Consider the following 18,420-nt stretch of genomic DNA (forward strand, 5'->3'; position numbering starts at 1 on the left):
TTGCTCACCCTTCAGTTTAATACCACCAACTTCACACTCCTCATTACCTTCACTCCTTGTTCTCTATTCTCATTTACTGATACCTCATATTTTAACATATCTCACTCTTTACAGATCCATACCTTCTCATCTCTCTTGTTCAGTTTCTCCTGCCTATTTAAATTTCCATGCATACAGACTATGCTCATGATAGCAAACCATTCTCAAGAAACGTATACATGCCATTAATCACATATGATCTTTGCATTGTGCAATGTGATGCCCTTGTTCTTACTCTCAATTTGTTTTCATTCAACACAAGTTACAAACTTTGTGAAAGAAACATCACTATTTACCCGTGAAGCTCACAATTACTGTGCAGTTTGGCTGAGCTATCAGAAATAAACAAAATTTTACAGAATTGCACAAAATACCATCAATTATCTTTCAAAATAACACTTTTCCTGAACTGTTCCTCATTGGCCTGCTACCCTTTGCCCTCTCATGGAATATTGATTCTCTGATTAAAGTACTTTAAGCCTTTTATTCTTTATCATTTTTGCCTTGAAGCAAAAATGGGTATGTTTTGAGTTTAATTTCAATGTTCTGAATTCAGGTGAGGCTAACATTGCTCTGTCTTCTTCCATTTTATTTCTTTTATTTCTGGAATCAAAATTTTGTATTGAGACACTAGTCGTATTTCAAAATGAATCTATGGTCTTAGTTTATCTGACTAAAAGTCAGATAAACTAAGACCATAGACTAAAATGACTAAAAGTTTCCAGTTTAAAAACTCTTTATTGAAGTCTATCTTGTTGCTTGCATCAGTAGTTTCTTTCATTTGGAACCAATACATCAGCAGGGATACTGAAGTTTCAATGTCTGAGTAGTATTATTCCACAAAAATGTCCTGTTGGAATCATTCACATGTTTGTCACTGACAGTACTAATTTATTTCCTCTCAAGTTAAGTAATCCAAATGCAAATGTAGATGTGTAGTGATATATAACATCCAGTTGATTAGTGTGTGTGTGTGTGTGTGTGTGTTTGTGTGTGTGTGTAGCATACATTTTAAAAGATTCATACTATCTGCCTCCAATGAACCACTGAAAACTGTCAAATCAATTGGAAACTCAAAAATATGCCATATATAGAATTCAATGGGGTGCTTAAGGGTCAAAGCTATATAACTGAGAGGAGACCTCCACATAGCCTTCAAAGGAATGCGGAGAACCGACTAGGGCTTCTGACCTAATGTCCAATCCTCACCTTCTCGTGGTGCACCCTGTTAGATATCTACCTGGATACTGAACTGTCGAGGATGGGCTGCTGGCAATTTGGAATTTAGCCGACCAAATTGTGTTCTTATTGGCTTAAACCAAAATTTTGAATTATGGTACAACATGACAGAATTTCATGTCAGCTGCCGTCGCCCGGTTAAACAAGGTCCCCCATTGCTTTAGCCAGTGAACCAGGGCAAACATTGAAAAGTCAGCTACTGAAAGCAATCATAAAACTTACCCCAACTCAACATCATCAGATTTCAAGATCAGTACTATCAACATAAGAAGCCTGAATGGCAAAGAAATGGAGCTAGCTGAGGAATTGGATAAGTACCACATCAACATAATAGGGATGACTGAAACAAAAAAAGACAAAAACTAGTGGGATCTTTCTAAGCAATAAATACAAAATGTTATATTCAGTCAATGACAATCAAGAAAAAGAGGTAGTAGCTATAGTATTCAACACTAAATACAAGGCTAATCTTCTTGAATGGCAGACAGTCTCAAGTAGAGTGATAAAGCACAGTGGTAAAAAACACTGCCTGGTCAGTGTTTTTTACCTGCTTATATGCTGTACTGACAAGCCATGCAGTCAGGAATACATATTGATACTTGAAGTAGAAAAAGCCATCAAAAGCGTGAAATGTGGAAAGGCAATAGGAGTAAATGATATTCGACCAGAAATTCTGAAGTATGGAGGTATAAAAGTTGTACAGTGGCTGCACGGCATAGTTCAGAAGACGTAGACAGAGGGACAAATTCTGGATAATTGGAGTAGAGCTCTCATAGTACCCATATATAAAAAGGGAAATAAAACTGAATGTGAGAATTACAGAGGCATTTCAATACTGAGTGTTCCTGGTAAGATATATGCATGTATACTTGAGAAACGGTTGAGAAGGATTGTGGAAGAGAAACTTGGTGAAGAACAAGCTGAATTCAGTCCAAATAGAGGCTATCAGTATCATATTTTCACTTTACAACAGATACTTGAGAAATCATGGGAATATAACAAAGATCTGTATTTAAGTTTTGTAGATCTGGAAAAGGCATATGACACGGTGCCAAGAGCTATTCCAAACACTATAGTTATATGATCTTAATGGGACATTATATCAAGCAATACTTAGTCTTTATTTAGGTTGTAAGTTAGCAGTTAGAATTGAAGGAAGTACAGGAAGATGGTTTAATGTTAAATTTGGTGTGAGATTTAACATTAAACCATCAGTATCAGATTTTCACTTTACAACAGATACTTGAGAAATCATGGGAATATAACAAAGATCTGTATTTAAGTTTTGTAGATCTGGAAAAGGCATATGACAAGGTGCCAAGCGAGAAGCTATTCCAAACACTATAGTTATATGATCTTAATGGGACATTATATCGAGCAATACTTAGTGTTTATTTAGGTTGTAAGTCAGCAGTTAGAATTGAAGGAAGTACAGGAAGATGGTTTAATGTTAAATCTGGTGTCAGACAAGGGTGTACGTTATCTCCTCTCTTATTCATTATCTATATAGATTACATTATGAAGGAAAGTGGTATTAAAAATGATATCAGAATTGAAGACTAATGTCAGCTCTTTGCTTTATGCAGATGATGTTATACTTCTAAATAAATCCTCTACAATTCTGCAAGATTCCCTGACTAAATGGAATAACTGTTATAATAGATATGGTATGAAGGTCAGCATTAAAAAGACAAAGACAATGAAAATAGGCAGAAACATTGAAAATATCAACTGCATTATGAATGAAGAACCTATAGAACAAGTAAAACATTTCAACTGCTTAGGTATGATTTTTAGTGAAGATGGTAAATTAAATATGGAAATAGACAACTGAATCAACAAATCTGGTATGGTAGAAAGTCAACTGAATAAATTTATATGGAATAAGAGAGAAATTAGCCAAAATACTAAATTAGCTGTATACAAGACAGCGTTTAAACCAATCTTAACTTATGGATCTGAGAGCTGCGTTAGAAGTAAAACACTTGACCAAAGACTACAGACCGCAGATATGAGAGTCCTGAGAAAGATTATAGGCATGAACAGATGGCATCAATGGCAATATGATATTAAAAATGAGGATATTAGGAAAGAATTTGATATTGTCAGCATCCAGGAATGCATTAGCAGAGCTAATCTCTGGTAGTATTGGTCACTTAAGCAGAATGGGAGTGGAAAGATTAGCAAAACAAGTATTCTCTGCCAGGTTGGGGAAAAAGACCCAGAAGTAGACCAAGATATAGGTGGATTGATACAGTAAAAAGTGCCTTAGATGACAGAAATATAAAACCTGATAATATTGGTATCTTGACATTTACCAGACTGATTTGGAGGAAAATTGTAGATAGGAAGTTAGTAATGATGTAAATTTTTCATGTAGTATTATCATATTCTGTACACCCCTTGAGGGTATATATGGAATTTGATGAAGATGATAGAATTCAATAATTATGCATGCAAATTTATGGAAGTAAGCAAGATGATACAAAATCTGACCGAGTGTAATAAAAACCAGGGCCTGACTTAAATCATTCTGAATGGCATAACGGATCTACACATTAATGATCTAGGTTATGCAACAATGTAGTCTATAATCTGTAACAATGAACCAATAATTAATCTGATTCTGTCATTGGCTCACTCCACTTATTTTTCTCAAAACCGTCATATCTGTGGTCTCTAGTCTTTGATCAAGTACTTTATTTCTAACCCAACTCTCATTCATAACTTATTTTAATGGTGTAAAATACAAACAAACTATTGTATTTTATATTTAAAAAAAAAAGAAGTTCATTAACTGGCTTCTATTTCATTAAATTCCAAATCAGCATCTTCAACATGCAAATCAGCATGTATATGCATCAATGAGTAAGTGAAACAATTCAAATTATATAAATAACATTTAAAAGATCAAAAGATATAATAATAATTTGATGCTTTCTAATGTAAAAAAAAAAAATATGAAGTATTACAGCTATGTAGGAGTCTATCTTGAGATAACTCTTCCAAATTTTGAGCAAATTAATGCAACCAATTCTGACTTGCCATAATAGTAATGAATGTGTTTTTATGTTCTCCAAAGTGGATGTTAACAGATCTTCAGATATAGTTCGCCCACCGATTAGAGATCCTTCGATACTTCTACGCATGTTAGAAAAAGGAGAATCCATTCCGATAATAGGGTAATCAGTCCATATTGTGGGATGAGTTTATTATTATTAGAGGTCGGAAAATTAACTTCTCTTTTATGATTATTGTAGTTAACTATGTTGCTTGTATAACAGTTGCAAAATTTTACCTATAAAGCATGTGATTTCACGTGTTGGCAACCAATTCGTACGTCCTTCATTTCTTTCTCCCCTTCAGCATGAAAAGACTATTCTTGGCAAGATGCGAAGCAGAGACCTACAAACGGTGGGCAAACTATACCCCTTCACACAGTATTAGATGGAAGAAAACCATATTGCTATTTAGAAGTTGTTACAGATCAGAAATATTATTTTTAGAGTCAGCCATGGCTATTTAGAATTCTCCTAACCTGAACAAATATGGTTGCATTAATTTGCCAAAAATTTGGGAGATTGTTATCTTAAGATCAACTCCTCCATAGCTGTAACATTTTTTTTTTTTTTTCCACAACATTAGAGGGTGCCAAATTAGGACTTTGGATCTTTTGTCCGTTACAATTTGAATTGTTTCACTTACTCATTGTCATGTACTGCTTTGTGCTCTAATGATACAGATTTGAAATTCATTGAAGTATAAGCCAGTTAATAATAAACATTTTTTTTTTTTTTTATATAAAATAGTTCAGTTGGTGTTGTTAATACTGTTAAAATGAGTTATGAATAATGTTCAACACCAATCTAACAAACAAGATTAAACCCAACTCTCAGATCCATAACTTAAAAACTGGAATTTTGGCTAATTTCTCTCTTATTTCATGTAAATTTATTCAGTTGAATACCCACTATATCAGCTTTGCTTATTGCATTGTCTATTTTCAGATTTAACCTGCAATCTTCACTAAAAACTGTGTGTGAACAGCTGAAATATTTTACTTGTTCTGTAGGATATCCATTCAGAATGCTGCTGAAGTTTTCTATGCTCCTGCCTATTTTCATAGTTTGATGTTTTTATTGCTCTATTTTCATGCCACATTTTTACAGCTATTATTCAGTTTAGTTAGAGTTAGAGAATCCTAGAGATTTACATTAAATGTGTTTTGGAGTGCAACGTCATCTGCTTAAAGCAAAGAACTAATACAATTCTCATATCAGGCCTAATGCCACTTTCTTTCATAGTATGAGCCATATAAATGATGAATAAGAGTGGGGATAATGTGTATCCTTGTCTTACACCTGATTTTACATCAAACCATCTTCCTGTATTGCCTTCAATTCTAACTGCTGACTGATAATTTAAATATAGACTATGTATTGCTCTGTATAATGTTCAATTCATGGCATGCAATTGAGGCATTTTGAAAATCTTTTCTCTGGGCATCTTGTCATATACCTTTTCCAAATCTACAAAACTTAAGTACAGATCCTTGTCATATTCCCATGATTTCTTAACTATTTGTCTTAAAGTGAAAATCTGATCTTGACAACCTCTATTTGGCCTGAACCCAGCTAGTTCTTCTCCAGATTTCTCTTTTAGAATCTTTCTCAACCTCTTTTCATGTATGCTTGCATAAATCTTACCTGGAACATATATTAGAGAAATTACTTTATAATCCTTACATTCAGCTTTATTCCCTTTTTTATAGATGGTACTATGAGAGCTCTGCTGAAATCATTGGGAATTCGACCTTTTGAATTATGCAGTGTAGTTACTGCGAAATTTTTGTATCCCCATACATAAACATTTCTGGTCGAATGTCATTTACTCCAGCTACCTTTCCACATTTCAAGTTTTCTACCTCAAGTATTGATATCTATTCCTCTTGAAAACTTTCTGGTACTGTTCTCACAACTTGGTTTGTTTAACAGTCTTTCAAAGTAATTACTCCAAACATCTAGGATATCCTTATCTCCAGTTTTCATGTCACGTTTATAATCTTTGATTCCTTTTACAGTACTCTTTATTCCATTTCTAAGCTTTTTCAATAACCTTCAGAACATTTTACAACCTTCCTGATATTTATTTTCCATACTCTTACTAAAGTCAATGACTATTCTCTAGCTACTTTTACTCATAGCTGAGAACAACACAACATCGCATTGAAAGAAGTGTGCTAAAATATAGGAAGACAAATACCTGGATAAGATCTCAAACGTGTCATGGATATTGTAAAATACATTAAACAGGCTAAGTGGAGATGGGCTGGCCATATTGCCAGATGCAGTGATGGGAGATGGACTAGAAAAACAACAGAGTGGAGACCATTGGATGGAGAAAGACCGAGAAGAAGGTGGAGGGATGAACTGGAACAAATTGCAGGAGCGAGATGGATTGGAGAGGCAGAAAACCAAGTGATCTGGAAAATCATGGGGAGAGACATTCGTCCGAAAGTGGACAGAACCAAAAGGTTGAAGATGAAGAAGACACATAACTGCTTGGCTCTCTTACATTTTTTCTCTGTATTCTTTATGGTATCTGCCAACTAATTTGTTAGGAACTTTTGATATGCTTTCTTATTTTTCAGGACTGCTTCTTGTGTCCACCATGGTGCCCTTATTTTTCTATCCTTGCAGACAACTTCACCACAAAACTCCTGAGCTGAATCAATCAGTGTTTGCCACAGAGACTCCAAACTCTGGTTCTTATTTTCAATTTGTTTCAGATTTTCTTCAATAATGTTTGCATAGTTGAGTCTACAATTTCCTGTAAAAGCTGCTCAACTTTAATTCTCTTTAAAACTTTCTTACATGCTCTTCATTTCAATGTGATATCCATTTTTATCATGCTTAGTACTGAGTAATGGTCACTTCCAATTTCAAATCCTCTGTGCACTCTTGTATTCTGAAACAGCATGATGATATCACAATTCACAATGATGTAGCCTGAGGCTTTTCTTATTTTTTGTGACTTCTCTCCATATGAATTTGTGCTCATCTTTATGTTGGAATCTGGTGTTAGTAATGACTACTCCATGCTCTGAGCAGAAGTCCAGTAAATACTTACCATTATTATTAGCTTTGCCCTATTCTCCAAATTTTCCCAAAATGTTCGTAAGTGCCTGGTGGGATTCATTTCCTATTCTACTGTTCTTATCTCAAAAAGGATTTTTGTATTCAGTATGTATACTTATTTTAAAATCATCTGTTTTGGATTAAAAACATATTTCAGTATACTATAATCAGGCTTTTGGATCTTTCATATATGAATGATTATGGTGACACAGTGGCATTAATGATCTCATCTTCCTTTATGTATTTAGACTCACTGGCCTGTTATGGCCAGTGGCTTGGCTTTTATGTAAACTTAATTTATTCTGGGATATCACTGGTCGAGTTGGTCTTTTCATAGTATGCTCTGTATCAGTGCATTGCATGTTTATGACAGTTTGCTTCTTTGGTTTAAAAAAAAAAGTTTTCAGAATGGATAAACTTGCCACTTCTGAATTACACTTTGAACATGAAGAATTGAACACTCCATGTCATTAATAAATTCAATAAATTATAATTCAATAAATTATCACTGTATTGGTGAAACCGAATGTAGTCCTTGTGTTCTGAAATTCTGATATTTGCTGTCCTGCCTGTTTGGCCAGAGTAGGACAGCTTACAGCTGCAAGGGACCTGATATACAACAGGTAGGGGGGAGGTTGGTCTTTAGTAGAGCAGATAAGAGATGCCAATTTTTTATTTGGTCTGTAACAAGAAGTTAAGTCATGTTTTTTTTAGGATTTTTGTAATTTTTTCCGAGGTGCCTCGGATATAGGATATAGTGATGGATTTTGAGTAATCCTTGTTGTGAGGTGGGGATGTTTACTGGTTTCAATTTTTTTTTTTGGGGGGGGGGGGGGTAGCCATTGGCTGAGAAGGTGTTGAGAATGTGGTTTAGTTCATGGTTAGGGCATCGTCATTTGAACAGAGAAGTTTAGCCCTGTTGTGTAGTGTCTTAATGACTCCATATTGTTGCGAGGAGGGGTGGTGGGATTGTTGGTGAATGTATCTGCCTGTATAGGTGGGTTTTCTATAGACTGAGAAAACCAAGGTTCCATCAGGCTGGCGGGTGACTAGTGTGTCTAAGAAAGGAAGGCAGTTGTTTTTTCCTCTTCCAGGGTGAATTTGATTCTGGGGTGTTGGTTGCTTAAGTGTGTTAGGAAGGAGAGGAGTGCATCGGAGCCATGTGGCCAAATAGCGCACATATCATCAACAAAAGTCCATATAAAAGTTGGCCAAGGGTGGGGAGAGTGGAGAACCCATGGCTGTCCCCTCTATTTGTTTGTAGAATTTTCCTTGCCAAACAAAATAGCCCGAGTTCATTGTGAACTGAAATAGGGCTGTGATATCGGGAGAAAATTTAGCTTGGATTAGCTCTAAGGATTCTTTGAGGTGGGACATTTGTGAATAAGGAAGAGACATCAAAACTGACCATTACATCAGTGTGTTTGAGTGTAAGGTTTTCTATGCTGGCTTTGAAGTGGGCTGAGTTTTTTATGTGTGAAGGTGTGTTGCCAGTATAGTGTGAGAGAGCTTTGGCCAAATGTTTGGCTAGTTTGTATGTGGGGGAATCAATGCCATCCACTATGGGACGTAATGGCACATTTTCCTTATGTATTTTTGGGAGTCCATAAAAGGGGGGGGGGGGGGTATGGAGTTAAATGGTTTTAATTTGTTAGTGAATTCCACAGGCCAAGAAGTGACTTTCTTAAGGAGCTTGTGGAGTTTTCTAATTTGTGAGTTGGTGGGATTGTACTCGATAGGGAGGTAAGTAGCTGATCTAACAATAGAGCTTTCAGCTTACCTATGTAATCCTTTTGGTTAAGCAATACTGTGGCATTCCCTTTATCAGCTTTGGTGATTATTATTTCCCTGTTTTTCTTTAATTCTAGTAGAGATTTAATTTCCTTACTGGACATGTTGGTTTTTGGTGATTTAGCTTTGGTCAGAACACAAGCCACATCCAGTCTAATATCATTGGCGACGTGGTTTGGAAGGTGTCGTATCCTGCATTCAATTCGTATCATAATATCTCCAGCAGGTATTCTTCTGGGCGCAATGGCGAAGTTGCGGCCACGTGCGAGGGCATCGAGTGCTTCAGGTTTCATACTAAATGATGAAAGGTTGACTACCGTTTCGGTAGGAAGTTGTGGTGTCGATCTCGTACTTTTTTAAATTCTTTCTCCGCTGCAGTGCACGAGATGTCGTATAAAATAGACCAAATTTCGTGGCTTAAGGTGCTTGAAAGGTCATACTCGAGTGCCTGGATAGCTAAGTTAGCATCATTCAGGAAACAGCGAGTCGTAGCGATTTGTTCCCTGAGCAAAGCTTAGCTGGCACGGTTATAAATACGAAGAGCCTTTTGCGAAGAGAAACGGTGCTTGAATTTGACACGGTTAGGAATTACCTGGTTATCCTGGCAGTGTTTTAGGAAGGCGAGACGATTCAGTTCTCTTGATAGCTTTAACTTTTTACTTTTTTACTTTTTACTTTAACTTTTTTTTTTTATTTATTTATTTTTTTTTATTTTTTGGCTGCTAGAGAGCCAGACGGTCGGTCGTATTTTCAGGGTGCTCCCAAAAGCTAAGTATAATTTTGAATGAAAATTAGAATATAGGTTAAAATCATAACGTAATATTGTCTAATTTTGGTAGCTTGTTGTGTCTGTGTGATTTTGGTGTGAATTCCGTTATTTAATTCAGTATTTAATGATACGTTTCATAGATTTGAATATGGCGCCAATGCAACGTAAGATAATGGCATCCAAAAATACGATGCCATTGTTCAAAAACTATAATGTGAGAGAATTTGTCCAATGTGATGTGTGTGGAATGTATGCATTCCCGAATGAGGCAGGAGTTTGGATTGAAAGTGATAGTGATGGGAGAATATGCAGAAAGTGTAAGCAAAGTGAGGAGTTGAAGTATGTGTCAGGTCGTGAGACAGTTATGGTTGAAGAAAGCCAGAATGAGAGTGAAAATATTGGCTTGATAGGGAATTGTGATGTACAAGATGGCAGTGAGAGCGCTGATCTAAGAAAGAGTGAGAGCAACTATACAGAAAGAGAAAATGGTTTGAATGATAAAAAAAAATGAGGAATTATTTGTAGGAAGTGAGATCGCTAAGTTGTGCGCAGTGATACAAAATGCGCAGCGGCAATTAGAGCACCTGCAAAACTCTTTCCAGAGTGATTCGGCTAATGTAAATAAACAGCGTAAGAGTGGGAGAGTTTCTGAAATGAAGGAAAGAGTGTTGTATGGTGACTCGTTATTAAGAGGAGTGATAGATGGGAGTGTAACTAAATTGTACTTACCGGGTGCAAAATTTAAGGATGTAAGTGAGGGTGTTAGAGTGCAAAAACAGAGGGTGAAAGAATTAATAATTGTGGCCGGTACGAATGAATTGAAAGGTGATAAATTTTTTATGAGAGAGGACTTTAAAGTATTGCTAAAGGTAGAGAAAGAAAAACGTGACAGAGTTAAAATGGTGAGTCTGTTGCCACGGTATGACAGAGAGGAGTTTAGAAGGAGGGCCATAATCGCAAATGACATTATGCACAGGTTATGCAGGCGGTGTGGTGTGGAATTCGTGGACGTGTGGAATGAGTTTGATGGGCAAAAGGACTTATACAAGATGGATGGCCTGCATTTGAATGGACTTGGTGTGCAGAGACTGGAAAAGGTGTTGTGAATGAAGTGAAAATGGATGTGCAGAACCAGGGAAACTAGAACTACCAAGGAGAGGGGGGGAGAAGTGGATATGCAAACTTCAGTGAGACAGTTGAGTGTAAAAATGTATATAATGTACTTGAGCCAGCACTAAGGACAAAAAATGGGAATGGGACATTTAGAATAATGTATCAAGATACGGGTGGGACAAAGGGATCACTGCATTTCATGTATACTAATGTCAGGAGTATTAGGAACAAGAAGGAAGAATTTTTGGCCTTGATTGGCTCTTCCTGGCCACAGGTTATTGGCATTAGTGAAACATGGCTGACGGAAGATGATATAGTTAGTGGGATAGAATGTGTAGGTTATAGTGTGTTTAGGAGGGACAGAGAGAATAAAATGGGGGGGGGTGTTATTGATGATAGCTGATGAACTGCAGCCAAGGAGAATTGAAGTTGTATTGCAGGATAGTGAAAGGAGCTCATTTGAGGCTATTTGGTGTGAGATTGAGACTGGCAGAATAAAATATACAGTTGGGTGCTGCTATAGACCAGGTGATGGAATAGATGGTGGAGATAGTATGCATTAAACAAATTGATGAAATGAGTGGAAGGAGGGTAATTATTATGGGGGATTTCAACTATGGTAACATTGATTGGAAGAAGGAGAGGACACGTGAGGAAGGAAATGGATTTTATTCAATTATTAAGGGATAACTATCTGAGACAACATGTAATTGAAAATACTAGGGGTGTGAGAGTGCTTGACCTGGTAATAGCATCTCACATTTGACTGTAATGAATATGACCATGTTGCCACCTATTGGTGAGAGTGATCATAAGGTCTTGACCTGGGAGGTGGCTAAAGGTGTGGAATTTTTGATTAAGACAGGGTATATGTGGAATTACCATGCTGGCAAGTTTGACAAGCTTAGGAGATTGCTTGCATCAGTGCCATGGCATGTACAACTGCAAGGGCTGGACGTCGATAGAGCATGGGAAGTGGTCAAGGAGCATTTACAGGAAGTTATGGCTGATTGTATACCTAGGGTCCGAATAGTAAAACAAGTGGGGGTTAAATGGATGAATAACACCATTAAGCTTGAGCTGCAAAAAAAGAAACAACTGTGGAGGGAATTTAAAGAAAGGGGTGACCTGCAGTCACACGAATGGTATAAAGTGCAGGCCAGAAGGGTAATGAGTGTGGTAAAAACAGCAAAAGCCGATTATGAAAGGAAACTAGCTATGCAAGCAAAAGAGAATCCCAAACAATATGCTGCAAGCAGGAAAAAACTGTACATGGCAAAATGATTTTAAGGAATGACAATGGTAAGGAGGTCACTGAACCAGTCGATATAGTGGAGTTACTGAGCACGCACTTTGCAAAAGTATATCATCCAGGTGGTGACATGCAGGATAGTGAAAGGAGAAAATGAAGGAACCATTAGTTTATATGGGAATTGTGATGAGTGAAGTGGAGGTGAATAGTCTATTACAGAACCTTAATGTGAATACATCTGTGGGATTGGATGGTATACCGGCACAGGTCTTGCGTGAAGCGGCTAAGGAATTATCAGTGCCCTTGACCATGTTGTTTAATCTGAGTCTCGGGTCTGGTTTAATCCCAAAGGCGTGGAAAGAGGGTGAAATAGTTTCACTGCATAAAGGAGGATCCAAGACTATGGTGGCAAATTACCGACCAATCAGCATATTAGGAGTCGTTGTCAAGGTCTTGGAGAAAGTAGTCAAGGGAAAAATACAGGAATGGACTGATGAAAATGAGATACTGTACAGGGGACAGCATGGCTTTGTGAAGGGTAGATCATGCCTCAGTAACTTGCTCAAGTTTTATAACAAGGTGACGGCAGAACTGGATAAGGGAAATGGGTTTACAGTGATACTGCTGGACCTGGCAGAAGCATTTGACAGGATACCACATGGAATTCTAATCCGTAAACTACAACATATGGGAATGGATATAGGACCAATCAGCATATTAGGAGTCATTGTCAAGGTCTTGGAGAAAGTAATCAAGGGAAAAATACAGGAATGGATTGATGAAAATGAGATACTGTACAGGGGACAGCATGGCTTTGTGAAGGGTAGATCATGCTTCAGTAACTTGCTCAAGTTTTATAACAAGGTGACGGCAGAACTGGATAAGGGAAATGGGTTTACAGTGATACTGCTGGACCTGGCAGAAGCATTTGACAGGATACCACATGGAATTCTAACCCCGTAAACTACAACATATGGGAATGGATATAGGGTTGGTGAGATGGATAGGTGGGTGGTTGATGGAGAGATATCAAAGAGTAGTTTATTCAGGAGTAGAGTCCAAAAGACAGCCTGTGACTAGTGGTGTGCCGCAGGGTTCTGTTCTTGGACCACTGCTGTTTAATCTGTTCATTAACGATATAGGGATGGATCTAAGTGGAACAGTTCATTTGTTAGCTGATGATGCAAAGTTGGGTAGGGCGATAGTGAATGCAGAAGATGTCAAAGTCTTGCAGGATGACTTAGATAGATTGGAGTTCTTGGCTAAGGAGAATGGATGTCAATTTAATGTGACAAAACGTAAGGTTATGCATTTTGGGATGAAAAGATTAGCAGCAGTATACCACATTGGTGGAACTGTACTCCAAGAGATTGATGAGGCCAGGGACTTGGGAGTGTTGGTGGATAGGGAGATGAAGTTTAGGGGGCACATTGCAAAAGTAGCTAAATCAGCTCATCAACTCACTTGGTTGTTGGAAAATACCTTGACGAGCAGAGACAAGCACGTTATTGTACCTCTGTACCGAGCTCTGATAAGACCTCATCTCGACTACTGTGCCCAGATTTGGTCACCTCAGTTCCTTCTTGATGGGGAGGAGGTGGAGAGGATCCAGAGGCAAGTGACTAAGATGATAGCAGGTCTATGGAATGAACCATATGAGAACAGGTTGAAGATTTGTGGGTTGCAGAAACTAGTTGATAGGCAGAAAAGGGGAGATATGATTGAGACATTCAAATTGCTAAAAGGATTCTATAGGATTAATTCAAAGAATATTTTTGAGATCAGGACTGGTGGTGGGAGAACTAGGGGACACCTATGGAAGCTGGGCAAGAGTGTGGTTAGCAGGGGTGTTAGAGCTGGGTTCTTAACTTTTAGAGTGGTAAATGAGTGGAATAAGCTGCCAGAGTCTGTTGTGGGTGCTATGACAGTGAACGAGTTCAAGGCAAGGTATGATAAATACTGTGAGAATGTCGAATAGTTGTGTGGACATGAAGTTTAGGGCCTCCCGCGATGAGTCTAAGGACCCCCTAGAGTAGCCCGAAATAATAATAATAATAACTTCATTTTACCGTAATGGCATGCTTTACGTGCGATGTCATCTCCGTGAATTATCGTAATTCTCGTGGAAATTCTTAGATGTTGGTTATGCATTTTTACTAAATAATTTAAGGAAATTAACAATGTAAACTAGGATATACATTAAAATAACTTTTTAATATGATAAATATGATAAATGAATGCTTTGCTTATTTTGCCTTATAAAAAAAAAAGATACTTGCTATCACTAATATATATTTTTGATTATACAGTTGATTCTCCACAATGGAAATACCTAACCAGAGCTCCATAGGTACAATGCTATGCTAAATAAAATTCACTATTAACTACTTTTGTAGTCCCTACAAGTTTGCTATAGTAAGAGTTGACTATTTGATTGACCTGTTCCATTACTAATCTTATAGCAAAAGTTATAAGTGTATGAACTTGAAGTATTTATTAGTGCTTTTTTTTTTTATATAGATATGATTAATATACTGCTATCTGCGGCAAACGGAAATTTAAGCTCTGCATATGGAACAAGAGTTCTGAAGTTTTTCAGTAAATTATTTCAACAAGGTAAATATGATTTTTTTTTTATTTTCTTATCTTGTCATATTCATATCATGTCCATTTAAAGAACAATACACTCAAAAAAAAAGAAAAAGAAAATGACTTTTAAATAGTTATGTGTCTGCAATTGATTTAAATATAACTTTTCATTGCCAAGGTGAGAATGCCATTGCTATTATACAAATTAACCAAAAAAAAAAAAAAACATGCTGCCAAAATTGAATTTAAAAAAATGAACTGCAATATTAATGATGTAAACTAATCCATGTAATTACTACCTGCATAAAGTTGAAACCTTGTGAAAAGATGTTGAGGTCAGATTTTGAATACATTATCTAATTCTGAACTCACCATTACTAATTTCATGTTTCAAGGTCATGTTAAAATCCAGTGAGTTGGTTTGATATGACAATTTCAACAAAATACTACATCGCTTAATTAATATCAGTATGTTCAAAGGGGTCATTGCCATTTTTATTTATTTATTTATTTATTTATTTTTTTTTTTTTTTTACAGTGGAAAAAAATCCTTCTGATAAAAGTCTAGAGATCCTGTGCTCTTCTGTAAGCAAAATGAACAAATTAGGGAAGCTGGACAGTGGAATCTTACAGCAGTGGTTAAGCAAAGTGATTTTTGGAAATTCAAATCAGGTTAATTTCATTTTTGCTCTTAATTGTTTTGTTTAGATATTAAAATCATAACATAGAGTAAAATAAATTAAAGGTGCCAAGAAATTATATTCTTGATTTAATCCTTTATCCTTTTAAAATTTTTCCTTTAATCCTTTAACCAATCCTTTTGTTTAATCCAATGGTTTAATCTTTTAACCAATAACATAGAGTAAGTCACATGATATCTGAAGACATATTTTCAGTTCATTCTACGAACTTCATCTCTTTCAAATGATGACATAGTGATGGCCTGTTAATGACTAGCTGTCAGTCCATATGTGACTAGGCTGCAGAGATGGCCAGTTTATAGTATGAAGCAGAAAAATATTTCAAATGTGTGGACAGATATCATTGAGCAAATCTATTATTTTTGTTTCTTTTTCATTAGTAATCATCCATTAGTAATTTTTACAAATCCAAACCAGACTTTGTAGGGACCAAATGCGAAAGTTTGCCTCTTGATCAAATGGCAGTCAGTATTTTTGGTCTCTTGCCAAGGCTATTGGGTTCAACTCCTGCCCTTTTGCTTTTCTTTCATAGTTATGCATGGTGATCAGCATTCATTTTTAAAAATTATGGCGACAACTGCATACTCATTGTGCATGCTTCTGTGGAGAAAGGAATTAGAATCACTATTTTCTGGTAGTAAACCACACACAAAGAAGTCGAACAGAAATTATGTTTTAATTTGACCAGTTTCATGAAAGACCTTTATTTCACTTCATCAGGAAATAGCATGAATAAATTAAAAGCTACAAGCCAAGTAATAACAGTTAAAATTTTTAGTGAAGAATATTTGAAATTAGGAAAGAACTTGACATTGTCAGCATCCAGGAATGTGTTAGCAGAGCTAATCTCAGGTGGTATGGTCACTTAAACAGAATGGGCGAGGAAAGATTAGCAAAACAAGTGTTCTCTATTTAAATTATACATGTTTTGGTCATAAAGTATTACAAAATGAAGATTTATTGTTACATAGACCATATATTTACAACGTACTTAAGCTCTTACAAATTGCCTACCGGTTTCGCTAGTAACTGACCAGCTTTCTCAAGGCTTGCATAGTACAAAAAAAAGAGGTAAATGCAAAAAAGGTTTCAAAATACAAAGAACCGTTAGTACTTGTTAGGTAGCTAGGGTGACACGTTCGCGTGACATAACTACTCAGCATCATGAACACGCGTTACATGCAAACGCGTAATATGGTTATTTGCGTACTGTAGCTCTGTTGAACTGAGGGAGTTAATTAGATTTTTCCAGGTATCGTTCAGAATGGCCCCTTGATTTCTGTTTAGGTTACTCCCCGTACGTAGTACAACTGCCGCTTCTTTAAATACTCGATGCCTGTAATTCTCGTCTACGTAGGGCATGGAGCTGTTATTCCAGTCTATAGTGTGGTTCGAAGTTGAAAAGTGATGTGCCAATCCCGAGATGATCGTTCTGTTGTGATTAACATCGCCTATATGTTCTTTCTGTCTTATCTCCAGGCTTCTCGAAGTCTGTCCGATGTAGGAAAGACCGCACGTGCATGGGATATTATACACACCTTGATATTTATAAAATGGCACACTGTCTTTAGGGGATCTTAGGACCTGTCTTATGCTATTGTTGGTTTAAATACAACCCTGATGTTGTGTGTCTTTAACAATCTTGCAATTTTTGTTGAAGTTGAACCTATAAAGGGGATGACTGCTGTTGAGATATGCTGGGCGACTGTTCTTTCTTGTTGGTTATCTTTGTATAGAAATTTGTTGATGATGTGTCTAGGATAACCATTTTGTGATAGAGTTGTAGCTATTTGAGACAGTTCTGTTTGAACTTCTTCCTCGTCAGAGATAAATTTTCTAGCTCGATTTCTTAGCATGTGGATGATGCTGTGTTTCTGTGACCTATGATGGTTAGAAGAGTAATGTAGATATCTTCCAGTGTCCGTTGGTTTTTTGTAAATCGACAGTTTGATGCTGTTTCCTTGTCTTTTTACTAGTAAGTCCAAGAAGTGTAACTGTTCGTTATTTTCCACTTCTAGAGTAAATTTTATTTTATTGTGGAGTGCATTGATTCTGTTAACAAACAGATGTGGGCTTTCTAAGTTGTCTTTCCATATGATGAAGATGTCATCCACATATCTCCACCATATAGAAGGTTTAGGAGTAATGCTGGTGAATATTTCATCTTCAAATTTCTCCATGAAGAGGTCTGCACATGGTGGCGACAGAGGGCTGCCCATGGCTAGGCCTTCTAATTGTTTGTATATCTTGTTGTTAACTTTGAAAAAATTTGATTGTAGGCAATGCTTGAACATCTTTGTGATATTTGCAGGAAAGATATCTTTGATAATGTTCATTACTTCTTCTACTGGTACATTCGTGAACAAGGACACTACATTTAGGCTGGCCATTATGTCTGTTTGTGTAATTTTTATGTTTTTAAGTTTGTCCACAAAGTGTTGAGAATTTTTTAAGTAGGACTCTGTTTGTCTAATTTTTCCTTTAAGTAAATTCGCTAGGTGCTTATCCAATAGGTACGTTGGGGATGACCTGCCATCCACAATCGGACGAAGTGGCACTTCTTCTTTATGCACTTTAGGCGCCCCGTACAGTCTAGGAGTGATGGGATGTGAGGATTTAAGTTTTCGTTTTAATTCTTCAGGCCAAGTATTCATGTTACGGATCAGGAAGTTTGTCTCATTGTGGTTCTTCATTGTGGGATCTCTGGTGAGGATTTTGTACGTGGAACTGTCAGATATTAAGTCGCTTAACTTCTTCATGTAGTCTTGTGAGTTAAGGATAACGGTGGCA

The 18,420-nt window shown here is 36.7% G+C and overlaps 1 protein-coding gene across 3 annotated transcripts in view; it reads left to right on the plus strand.

Annotated features, from left to right (window-relative positions):
* Positions 1 to 18,420, plus strand: part of poe (E3 ubiquitin-protein ligase-like protein poe) — an 801,929-nt gene that overhangs the window by 299,277 nt on the left and 484,232 nt on the right. For all 3 annotated transcript variants that reach the window (XM_090405892.1, XM_090405894.1, XM_090405895.1), the window contains exons 26-27: positions 14,861 to 14,956; positions 15,468 to 15,601. In XM_090405892.1, the coding sequence (XP_090262018.1) occupies positions 14,861 to 14,956; positions 15,468 to 15,601 (230 nt within the window). The remainder of the gene's footprint in view (positions 1 to 14,860; positions 14,957 to 15,467; positions 15,602 to 18,420) is intronic.

This window comes from Typopeltis vanoorti, chromosome 15 (assembly GCF_054136105.1).
Source record: "Typopeltis vanoorti isolate ZY-2024b chromosome 15, IOZ_Tvanoo_1.0, whole genome shotgun sequence".
Lineage (NCBI taxonomy): Eukaryota > Metazoa > Arthropoda > Arachnida > Uropygi > Thelyphonidae > Typopeltis > Typopeltis vanoorti.